Here is a 12500-nt window from a genome sequence, read left to right as displayed (position 1 = left end):
CGGCCCGGCCCCCTTAGAGTGTAAGGAGTTAAGGGCCGAAACACTTGACTGAGGGGGGTCTCTTCTCTTCTCTGAAGACCTTGTACTGGCCAGCTCTCCCTAGAGTTGTTTTTTTTATCACTATACAACGTTTACTCTGCGGCTCTAAGCGCACGTAAATGGTGTTTCCAATCTTTGGAATCCCTTGCTATACTTGGAACAGTTTTGTTTTTGTTTTCTGCCTGTGTTATTAATAGTGCTGTCCTCCGTTCTGGTTATGTCGATGTTAACCCTTTCACTGCCAAACTCGCATTTATGCAGCAGCTAGGTAGAGAACCCATGTCACTGAAGGGTGACCAGATCATGGGTCTGTTATCCATGAACCTACTACCGTTAATGTTCGGTGGTAGGATAAGTCATATTTTCTATACATCACATGGGGGGATCCTCAGCTGTACTTTGACGCCATATTTACTGTCTTTATAAGCACAAGGGAATTTTGCACTCTGAAAAAAAAATTGACTGTCGGTGAAAGGGTTAAAAGGACAGGTACGAGTTAACTCGTTCCATAATCAATTCCCTTGTGGCCCAATACGTTATTCTAATTTCGTTTATTCTTGCTTGGTACAGTTTGCTACTCTTAACACTCAAGCGGAAGGCTCTTATACTGAAGAGGTGAATGTGGACAAAGAATACCACAATTCTGACGACGGAAGCTAAAGCTTGGGTCATTCAGACACCCACTGGACATCCGAGGGGTCTGTGTAGAGGAGAAGAGAGGACCGGCCGTACTGAGTGAGTTAAACTGAGCCGCCGTTTTCTGATTCCAGAGGTATGATGAAAACGAGGCTTTTTTTTCTTTCTTTTTTTTGTTGTTGTTGTTGTTGTTGTTGTTAATTCAAACCCCGAATAAATCAACAATTCTCTATCGATTTTCGCCGTTTCAGTGAACATGAACAACACTGTTTTTTTTACTGCAGTGGTCTCACTTTGTGTTAGTCCAGGGGAGTTGTAGCTAGCATGTAGCCAGCTGTGGGACTAAACTAACCAACCAGCCTGCCAACCAACGCATGCATTAACTTGTAGCCAGCTAGCAAACTAACCAACCAACTAACTAACTAACTATCTAACTGACTGACAAACTTAAGTCACGAACTCACTCACTCACTCACTCACTAACTGAATAACTGACTAACTAACGAAGATGATTTCATTTATGCAGGGGGATGCTTTTTGTCATGAGCAGATAGATGACATTAGAGATGATAACGAATGAGATTCATCAACACACACACACAAATATTGTCAATGAAACTGAGGACACAGAGAGAGAGAGTGTGACGTCACAGACCTGCAGATGACTACATTCGTGATTACCGCGATGAATGACGACAAAAATGTGTTAGTTTAAAGAAGCCCGATGATTACGCGTGCAGTTACGGTAAAAGACAAGATGACGTCATCATTGATGCAGAGAGCGTGTCGCGTGCTGTGGTCCAATGGACATGGCGGTTACTTCCCTTCATCGGTATTACTTCCCTTGTCTGTGAGTACCACACTTTCCAACCTTGGACTTCCTTCGTTTTTGGGGGGGTTTTTTTGCTGCTTTTTTTTCTCTCACATAACATTTCATTCCCGTGATTGTAGCTGCTTGTAGAATGGGCACTAACTAGAATGCAGCAGAGTATGGAAATGTGTGAGCATTTACTCTATGTGTATGATTTCCAATCATTAATGAGAAAGTCAGTCTGTTTTGCCGACGTTCAGCTTATATCACAGATTAACTCTTTCCATACGAACGGCGAAAGAGACGACGTTAACAGCGTTTCATCCCAATTACCATCATCAAAGTATTGCAAGCGGAACGCTCTTATACTGAAGAGGTGAATATTGACAAAGAATACCACAGTTCTGACGACGGAAGCTAAAGGTTGGGTCATTGAGACACCCACTGGACATCCGAGGGGTCTGTGCAGAGGAGAAGAGAGGTCTGGCCGAACTGAGTGAGTTAACATAAACTTACACTTGGCCCAACAGCAAAGTGAGAGCTGTATGATCAGTGCTTTCTCCAGTTCAATGGGAAGTCATTTACAGTTCAGTTTCAGTTTCAGTTTCAGTAGCTCAAGGAGACGTCACTGCGTTCGGACAAATCCATATACGCTACACCACATCTGCCAAGCAGGAGGCAAGATTTCACTGGCTCTTAGTGCGGCAGCCTTGGGGGTGTGGGGGGAGGGGCGGGGGGCGGGGGGAAGCGTTAGTTGTCCTTTTAGGAACCATCCCAACGCCGACTGTCCAAAAACCCTCCCTCCCTCTGTCTCTGTCTCTGTCTCTGTCTGTCTGCATGTTTGTCTCTCTCTCTCTCTGTCTGTCTGTCTGCCTCTCTCTCTCTCTCTGCCTCTCTCTCTCTCTCTCTCTCTCTCTCTCTCTGTCTGCCTCTATCTCTCTCTCTCACTCTCTCTGTCTGTCTGTCTGCCTCTATCTCTCTGCCTCTCTCTCTTTCTCTGTCTGTCTGTCTGCCTCTATCTCTCTGCCTCTCTCTCTGTCTGTCTGCCTCTATCTCTCTCTCTCTCTCTCTCTCTCTGTCTGTCTGCCTCTATCTCTCTCTCTCTCTCTCTCTCTCTGTCTGTCTGCCTCTCTCTCTCTCTCTCTCTCTCTCTCTGTCTGTCTGTCTGCCTCTATCTCTCTCTCTCCCTCTCTCTGTTGTATTGTGCTGTATTGTGTTGTGTCGTGTTGTATCGTATCGTATTGTATCGCATTATGTTGTGTTGAGTTGTATTCTATTGTATCTTGTCGTATCGCGTCGTATCGTATTCTATTGTACTACGTCCTCGCGCTGTTTCACAGAGCAGACTTCAAACCCACCACCGCCACCACCACCACCACCTCCTCCATCCTCCCTCAACCACCACCACCACGAGAGCCACCCTCCTCCTCCACCACCACCACCACCTCCTCCACAACCACCACACCACCACCACACCGCTCTCTTCCTCACCCTCCTCCTCCATCACAGCCAGCGTCGATGGCCCCTTCTCCTCCCCCTCCTCCTCCTCCTCCTCCTACTACTCCTCCTCCTCCTTCCCTTCATCCTCCTCTTCCTCCTCCATTTCCCCCTCCTCCTCCTCCTTCTCCTTCCCTTCTTCCTCCTCCTCCTCCTCCTCCTCCTCCTCTTCCCCCTCCTCCTCCTCCTTCTCCCCCTCCTCCTCCTCCTCCTCCTCCTCCTCCTCTCCCAGGCGGTACCGGGTAGGGGTGCTGGGTGCAGGGAGGGTGGGCCGGGTGCATCTACCCAACATCGCCGGCCACCGGAAGCTAGAGCTGCGCTGGGTGGTGGAGAACGACGAGAGCGCGCGAGAAAAGGCGAGACAGGAAGTGTGGTTGCATGACGTCCCTTTCCTGGCCACAGACAGGGTGCCCCGTCTGCTGACTGATCCGAGGTGAGTGTGGTGTGAGAGAGAGAGAGAGAGAGAGAGAGAGAGAGTGGGGAGAGAGAGGAGCGGGGAGGAAGAGGGAAGGGGAGAGGGGGAGGGAGAGAGAGAGAGAAGGGGGGAAAAAAGGTGTGAATGTGTGCCTTCATGTTTTACATTTATTTGCTTATTTATCGTCATTGTTGTCTTATTTATTTATTTATTTATTTGTTTGTTTTTTTATTATTATTATCATTACTACTACCTTTTTTTATATCATAATTATTATTTATTTATTTATTTATTTATTTATGTAAGCTTATCTATTTATTCACCTTTTTTCTTTTTTTTTCTTTTTTCTTTTTTTTCTTTTTTTTTCTCTCAAGGCCTGGCTAAGCGCGTTGGGTTACACTGCTGGTCAGGCATCTGCTTGGCAGATGTGGTGTAGCGTATATGGATTTGTCCGAACGCAGTGACACCTCCTTGAGCTACTGAAACTGAAACTGAAACTGATTGTGTGTGCAGTTTGGATGGAGTCTTCATACTGACCCCATCCAACACCCATGCCAAGCTCGTCCTGCAAGCCTTGGAAAAAGGTCAGAGGCTTTGATTAACTCTTTCAGACGGGCGCAATAGCCAAGTGGTTAAAGCGTTGGACTTTCAGTCTGAGGGTCCCGGGTTCGAATCACGGTGACGGCTCCTGGTGGGTAAAGGGTGGAGATTTTTACGATCATCCAGGTCAACATATGTGCAGACCTGCTTAGTGCCTGAACCCCCTTCGTGTGTAAACGCATGCAGAAGATCAAATACGCAAGTTAAAGATCCTGTAATCCATGTCAGCGTTCGGTGGGTTATGGAAACAAAAACATACCCAGCATGCACACCCCCGAAAACGGAGCATGGCTGCCTACATGGCGGGGTAAAAACGGTCATGCACGTAAAAGCCCACTCGTGTACATGCGAGTGTACGCGGGAGTTGCAGCCCACGAAAGCAGAAGAAGAAGAAGAAGAAGATTAACTCTTTCACTGCCAGACTCGCATTTATGCACAAGCTAGGCAGAGGACACATGTCATGGGTCTGTTATCCATGAACCTACTGCTCTTATGTTTCGATGGTAGGATAGGCCATATTGTCTACGCATCACAGCCGGGGGGGGGTGGGGTGGGGGTGGTTGCGGGGGGGGGAATCCCCAGCTATTCTCCGCAGACATCATCTTGATTGTGTGTCTTCGTGAAGGCACGTCAAGTCAATGTCCTTGGGAAACGGTCAGGAACTCACTCAGTACGGCCAGTCCTCTCTTCTCCTCTACACAGAGCCCTCGGATGTCCAGTGGATGTCTGAATGACCCAACCTTTAGCTTCCGTCGTCAGAATTGTGGTATTCTTTGTCAACATTCACCTACTTCAGTATAAGAGCCTTCCGCTTGCAATATTTTGATGATGGTACTTGGGGTGAAACGTTGTTAACGTCGTCTCTTTCGCCGTTCGTGTGGAGAGAGTTAATTAAAACTTGTGTCCTCGTTCACGTGATTGTATGATAGTCAGTTATGTCCTTCAACAACGGTCAGTGGGTGTTAATTAAAATCTGTGTCTCCGTTCATACGAGTCATGTCCTTGGCACTTGGAAAAGGTCAGGGACTTTAATGAAAACTTGTGTTTTCGTTCACCTGTATTTGTATTTGCATTTGTATTTGTATTTCTTTTTATCACAACAGATTTCTCTGTGTGAAATTCGGGCTGCTCTCCCCCAGGGAGAGCGTGTCGCTATACTACAGCGCCACCCTTTTCTTTTTTCTTTCTTTTTTTTTGTATTTTTTTCATGAGTGCAGTTTTATTTGTTTTGTTTTTCTATCGAAGTGGATTTTTCTACAGAATTTTGCCAGGAACAACCCTTTTGTTGCTTTGGGTTCTTTTACGTGCGCTAAGTGCATGCTAGCACACGGGACCTCGGTTTATCGTCTCATCCGAATGATTAGCGTCCAGACCACCACTCAAGGTCTAGTGGAGGGGGAGAAAATATCGGCGGCTGAGCCGTGATTCGAACCAGCGCGCTCAGATTCTCTCGCTTCCTAGGCGGACGTGTTACCTCTAGGCCATCACTCCACATCCACATATGTATGTATGATAGTCAGTTATGTCCTTGAAAAAAGGTTTGGGGCTTTAATCAAAACTTCTGTCCTTGTTCACGTGTGTGTATGATAGTCAGTTATGTCCTTGGTAAACGGTCTTGAGGCTTTGATTAAAACTTGTGTCTGCGTTCACGTTTATGTATGATAGTCAGTTATGTCCTTGGAAAACGGTCAGTGGCTTCAATTAGAACCTTTGTCTACGCTCAGGAATAAAATGGATAAATTAATGGATAAATGAATAAACAAATAAACAAGCAAACAAGTAAATGAATAGATAAATGAATAAATAAATAAATGAATATACATATATATATATATATACATATATATAACTGCATAAACACACACACACACACACACACACACACACATATATATATATATATATATATATATATATATATATATATAAACATAAGAATGAATGAATGAACTAATAAATGATTGAATAAATGAACAGATAGATAAATGAATAAATAAGCAAATGAATAAATAAATGGATAAATAAATAAACAACATTAAAGATACAAACTCGCTAAAAAAAAAAAATTAAAAAAAATAAAAAAAAATATAAAAAATATATATATATATATATATATATATATATACATCATTTCAAAAGTACAAACAACGAAAGTGCAAGACGGCACATGTGCAGAGAGGTCTGTGGTTTTACAATGATTGTTGTTAAAACAAATATGTTTCAAGATCAGAGTTCAAAGATGCAAGTTGTGGAGTATATCAGAGTTCAAAGATGCAAGTTGTGGAGTATAACTGCAGTTCCTGGTGTCTGTGCGTGCGTGAGTGTGTGTGTGTGTGTGTGTGTGTGTGTGTGTGTGTGTGTGTGTGTGTGTGTGTGTGTGTGTGTGTGTGTGTGTGTTTCAGGCAAAGCGGTGTTTGTGGAGAAGCCGACGGCGGAGACCAGAGAGGAGATTGAGCAGTGCTACACTCTGGCTGAGAACAAAGGGGTCCATCTCTTCACGGGATTCCAGAGGTCAGCACTGCTGTGTTGTGTTGTAGTGTGTTGTGTGGTGTGTTGTGTTGTGTTGTGTTGTATTGTGTTGTATTGTGTTGTGTTGTAGTGTGTTGTGTTGTGTTGTGTTGTAGTGTGTTGTGTTGTGTTGTGTTGTAGTGTGTTGTGTTGTGTTGTGTTGTAGTGTGTTGTGTTGTGTTGTGTTGTGTTGTATTGTGTTGTGTTGTGTTGTGTTGTGTCGTGTTGTGTTGTGTTGTGTTGTATTGTATTGTATTGTATTGTGTTGTGTTGTGTTGTAGTGTGTTGTGTTGTGTTGTAGTGTGTTGTGTTGTGTTGTGTTGTAGTGTGTTGTGTTGTGTTGTGTTGTAGTGTGTTGTGTTGTGTTGTGTTGTGTTGTATTGTGCTGTGTTGTATTGTGTTGTATTGTGTTGTATTGTGTTGTGTTGTATTGTATTGTATTGTATTGTGTCTGAGAACAAAGGGGTCCATCTCTTCACGGGATTCCAGAGTGCTGTGTTGTGTTGTGTTGTGTTGTGTTGTGTTGTGTTGTAGTGTGTTGTGTTGTGTTGTGTTGTGTTGTGTTGTGTTGTGTTGTAGTGTGTTGTGTTGTGTTGTATTGTATTGTGTTGTGTTGCGTTGCATTGTGTTGTGTTGTGTTGTATTGTATTGTATTGTGTTGTATTGCATTGTATTGTTTCTGAGAACAAAGGAGTCCATCTCTTCACGGGATTCCAGAGGTCAGCACTGCTGTGTTGTGTTGTGTTGTGTTGTGTTGTTGTCACGCTCTATAAGAGAGCGGACTAGAAACCCCCACCCAGCCCAGCACTAACACCCAGACAACACAAACACAGACTACAACAATCCGGGGTTCACATACATTTATTCAGTCACACACAGAAAAAATCCACAAAGCACAGAACTTTAAGACACGGCCGTCCAGCAGCAGTCAGTCCGGAGAATGCTAATGAATTAAGGACGTAAGGACGTTTGACGAATAGATAAACTGAAGCACTGCACAACACAAGAAAAGACGATGACTTGAACGGCGAAAACTGAAGACAGATGAAAACAGAAGACGACGAAACTAGTGAACAAACGATGACAGTGATGAGAAGAGGGCAGCAGGACTGAAGACAGCAGTCAGCAGCAGAAGGAGCAGCAACACCGCCTGGCCAACTCAGGCTGAAGAAGAGATGGTGCACGAAGTGGGATGCTGCCAACCGGGTACCACTACCCTGACGCTGGAAATAAAAAAAACAAAAAAACAAAGACGAGACACGTCCAGCAGGGCACTCCCTCTGAGCTGGAGCACACAGAATACAGAAAAACATGGCCACCCGGAGGAAAACAATCCTCACTTGAGGGTGCCAAATGGGCAAAAAGCCCCAACCCCAAACAAGCACGACCTTCCTCCAAGAAGGCCGCGGGCGAAAAGCCTAGAGAAGTGTCACTGACAGAACAGAGAAATTTTAAACTCTGCTCAGCAGTGACACAAACACATACATGACTCCACGATTGCACGTGAAAAACGTACAACCGGGAGTCACACATACAAAAAGACAAGCTGGGGAGAGGAGTGGGGAAGGGCATGTACAAAACACTCCACACGAGATTGTCATGAGTTGTGACAATACCCCCCACATAAGTTCAAATTTTAAATTTGGAACAAACAAAACAGTCACAATGAATGACAAGACATTTGACACAACAGACATCCCACTTCCATGTTGGAAAAGTCCATACAACAAAAGGCATTGCAGTGCTGAACTGTTGCTGATCCTACAGTAAAGTTAAAAGCTCGTAAAATAATCCTGATGGTTAAGTAAAAAGGAAAATTAAGTTTATGTAATCCCATTTCAATAGAAAGAACTGAATCAATCAGCAATATCCACATTTAACAGTTGAAATAAAATACATGTTGAAAATGAAGTATCTGTTGAAAACAAAATGATGCATGTTGTAATTAAAGTTATTCATTATTTATTGACAGCCAAAAGGTAGGTGAAGGGTGACTCCCAAAGACATGCACAAGACAGAACTGAACAAAAAGAACGCCTCTGGTCCTACGACCAGAACCCATAATTTAGGGTAAATGGCAAACACAGAAACACCGATAACACAGAATTTGGCCACCCGGAGGAAAAACAATCCTCACATCAGGGTGCCATCCAATTGGGCAAAAAGCCCCAAACCCCCAAACGGCACATGACAGTACCAAACAAAAACGCCTCTGGTCCTACGACCAGAACCCAACACTCAGGGTAAATGGCAACACAGAAGGACATGCACAAATGACTGCTCAAAATGTTACATACAAAACAAATCAAGGGAGATTACCCTACCACTTTCCTGTCAAAGAAAGAATTATTCAAAGTCAGTTTGGCTGTCTGACAATAACTGAAAAAACAACAACAGTCGTATGACAGATTTAAAGAAGCTCACCACTGGGCTGGGTGACAGAACCAAACCCAAAAGAAAGATGAATATCTACGTTTAGTCGGCAATTGGTTACAAAAAAAAAATATTTTAACATTTATTCACTAACGGGCGATAACATCAGTGTACTTTGAATAAAGTTCAAAAGGAACTCAACCACTACTCAGAAAAACTTCACCCTAAAAAAAAAAAACCCACAGTAATCAAAAACAAGACGTCACACCCTCGCCCACCCTAACTAACCTAAGTACCCCGCATCTCCACCAAATTGTCACGCTCTATAAGAGAGCGGACTAGAAACCCCCACCCAGCCCAGCACTAACACCCAGACAACACAAACACAGACTACAACAATCCGGGGTTCACATACATTTATTCAGTCACACACAGAAAAAATCCACAAAGCACAGAACTTTAAGACACGGCCGTCCAGCAGCAGTCAGTCCGGAGAATGCTAATGAATTAAGGACGTAAGGACGTTTGACGAATAGATAAACTGAAGCACTGCACAACACAAGAAAAGACGATGACTTGAACGGCGAAAACTGAAGACAGATGAAAACAGAAGACGACGAAACTAGTGAACAAACGATGACAGTGATGAGAAGAGGGCAGCAGGACTGAAGACAGCAGTCAGCAGCAGAAGGAGCAGCAACACCGCCTGGCCAACTCAGGCTGAAGAAGAGATGGTGCACGAAGTGGGATGCTGCCAACCGGGTACCACTACCCTGACGCTGGAAATAAAAAAAACAAAAAAACAAAGACGAGACACGTCCAGCAGGGCACTCCCTCTGAGCTGGAGCACACAGAATACAGAAAAACATGGCCACCCGGAGGAAAACAATCCTCACTTGAGGGTGCCAAATGGGCAAAAAGCCCCAACCCCAAACAAGCACGACCTTCCTCCAAGAAGGCCGCGGGCGAAAAGCCTAGAGAAGTGTCACTGACAGAACAGAGAAATTTTAAACTCTGCTCAGCAGTGACACAAACACATACATGACTCCACGATTGCACGTGAAAAACGTACAACCGGGAGTCACACATACAAAAAGACAAGCTGGGGAGAGGAGTGGGGAAGGGCATGTACAAAACACTCCACACGAGATTGTCATGAGTTGTGACAGTTGTGTTGTGTTGTGTTGTGTTGTGTTGTGTTGTGTTGTGTTGTTCTGTGTTGTGTTGTATTGTGTTGTGCTGTGTTGTGTTGTATTGTGTTGTGTTGTAGTGTGTTGTATTGTGTTGTGTTGTATTGTGTTGTGTTTGAGAAAAAAGGGGCCCATCTCTTCACGGGATTCCAGAGGTCAGCATTGCTTTGTTGTACTGTAGTGTGTTGTGATGTATTGTGTTGTGTTGTATTGTTCTGTGTTGTGTTGTATTGTGTTGTATTGTGTTGTGCTGTTCTGTGTTGTGTTGTATTATGTTGTATTGTGTTTGAGAAGAAAGGGGCCCATCTCTTCACAGGATTCCAGACGTCAGCATTACAATATTGTATGTTGTGTTGTGTTGTATTGTATTCAATTGTGTTGTGCAGCATTATAGAATTGTATTGCATTGTCTTGTATTGTATTGTGTAGTATTGTATTGTGTTGTTTTGTAATTGTGTTGTTGTCTTGTCTTGTCTTGTCTTGTAGTGTTGTATAGTGTAGGGTAGTGTATTGTGTTGTGCTGTATTGCGTTGTATTGTATTGTGTTGTATGTTATTGCATAGTATTGTATTGTACTCTGTCGTATTGTATTCGAAAGCAATGTTGTATTGTATTGTATTGTATTGTATTGTATTGTATCGTATTGTCTGGCTGAGAAAAAAGGGCCACAACTCTTCACGAGGTTCCAGATGTCCGCATCACAGTGCATCACATTTATGCTGTAGTTATTAGTATCATTTGTCGCTTACTGTCTAGCTATATCTATATACCGTGACAGTTGAAATTGAAATCAAAATATTGTTATTTCTTTCGATATTAATTTTTTTTTTTTTTCGTGACAAACATCTGCTGAAGTTTAAAAGAGAGGAAAAAAAAAAGGTAAGATCCTATGTCACTGAAAAATGAAATGTGTGTGTGTGTGTGTGTGTGTGTGTGCGCGCGCGCGCGCGTCTGTGTGAGTGCGCGCGCGCGCGCACGTGTGTGTGTGTGCGTCCGTGTGTGTGTGTGTACGGTGTGTGTGCGTGTGTGTATGTGTGTGTGTGTGTATGTGCACGTGCATGTGTGTGTATGTGTGTGCGTGTGTGTGTGTGTGTGTGTGTGTGTGTGTGTGTGTGTGTGTGAGGACAGACGCCTGGACCCAGTGATGAAGGACCTGTACAGCGCTGTACGAGACAGAGGGGCCGTGGGCAAGGTGTACAACATCAAGACAGTCAGCAGGGACTCCCCGAAACCCTCCTACGACTTCCTCTGCAACACGGGTACGTCCACACACACACACACACACACACACACACACACACACACACACACACACACACACACACACACACTCACACACACACTTACACACAAACACACACACACACACATATATATATATATATATATAAATGTGTGTGTGTTGTGTGCGTGCGTGCGTGTGTGTGTGTGTGTGTGTGTGCGTGTGTGTGTGCGCGTGTGTTTATATATATATATATATATATATATATATATATATATATATATATATATATATATATATAATAAACACATACAGCATGGTGCACACAGTAACTTCCACAGACCCTCAGGTTTATAATATTCTATCAAAGACTCCCACCCCTCATGTCCACAGACCCTCATCCCTCATCCGTCATGTCCACAGACCCTCATCCCTCATCCGTCATGTCCACAGACCCTCATCCCTCATCCGTCATGTCCACAGACCCTCATCCCTCATCCGTCATGTCCACAGACCCTCATCCCTCATGTCCACAGACCCTCATCCCTCCCTCATCCCTCATGTCCACAGACCCTCATCCCTCCCTCACCCCTCATGTCCACAGACCCTCATCCCTCATCCCTCATGTCCACAGACCCAGACGGATGCAGCATGCTGACGGACATGGCGGTCCATGACGTGGACATGATTGTCTGGCTGACTCAGGGCGAGGTACCGGAACTCATCTACGTGGTGACGCATGCGCACGACGAGGTGCTGTCGGAGAAAGGGGTCGACGACTCTCTGACAGTGCTGATCAAGTACAGGTCAGAGTCACTCCAGGTCTTCTGATATGGATCACGTTTAATTAACGCACAATAGTTTTTACACCAAAATCGGCTCAATATGTAGCTGACTGGACAACGCGCATATGTGTTTGTGGAGGAGGGGGTGCAGTGTGGCGTGGATGGGGGTTGGATAGGGGGTTTGTGTTTGAGGGTTGATATACGTGTGTGGAGGTGGTGGATAGGGGTGTGTGTGTGTGCGTGTGCGTGTTCTGAATTCTGTGTTCTGTATTCTGTGTTTTGTGTTCTGTGTTCTGTATTTTGTGATCTGTATTATGTGTTCTGTATTATGTATTATGTGTTCTGTATTCTGTGTTCTGTATTCTGTGTTTTGTGTTCTGTGTTCTGCATTTTGTGATCTGTATTATGTGTTCTGTATTATGTT

General features: G+C 44.2%; 1 protein-coding gene across 1 annotated transcript in view; it reads left to right on the top strand.

Moving 5' to 3' along the window:
- Positions 1–12500, top strand: part of LOC143275479 (myo-inositol 2-dehydrogenase-like) — a 23924-nt gene that overhangs the window by 4761 nt on the left and 6663 nt on the right. The window contains exons 2-7 of the mRNA XM_076579628.1: positions 1416–1525; positions 2827–3416; positions 3912–3982; positions 6401–6509; positions 11198–11328; positions 11926–12097. Coding sequence (XP_076435743.1) covers positions 1433–1525; positions 2827–3416; positions 3912–3982; positions 6401–6509; positions 11198–11328; positions 11926–12097 — 1166 coding nt within the window. The 5' untranslated portion in view covers positions 1416–1432. The remainder of the gene's footprint in view (positions 1–1415; positions 1526–2826; positions 3417–3911; positions 3983–6400; positions 6510–11197; positions 11329–11925; positions 12098–12500) is intronic.

The sequence above is a fragment of the Babylonia areolata genome, chromosome 30 (assembly GCF_041734735.1).
Source record: "Babylonia areolata isolate BAREFJ2019XMU chromosome 30, ASM4173473v1, whole genome shotgun sequence".
Classification (NCBI taxonomy): domain Eukaryota; kingdom Metazoa; phylum Mollusca; class Gastropoda; order Neogastropoda; family Buccinidae; genus Babylonia; species Babylonia areolata.
Note: the sequence above shows the minus strand (reverse complement) of the source record. Positions and strands in the feature narration are given on the sequence as shown.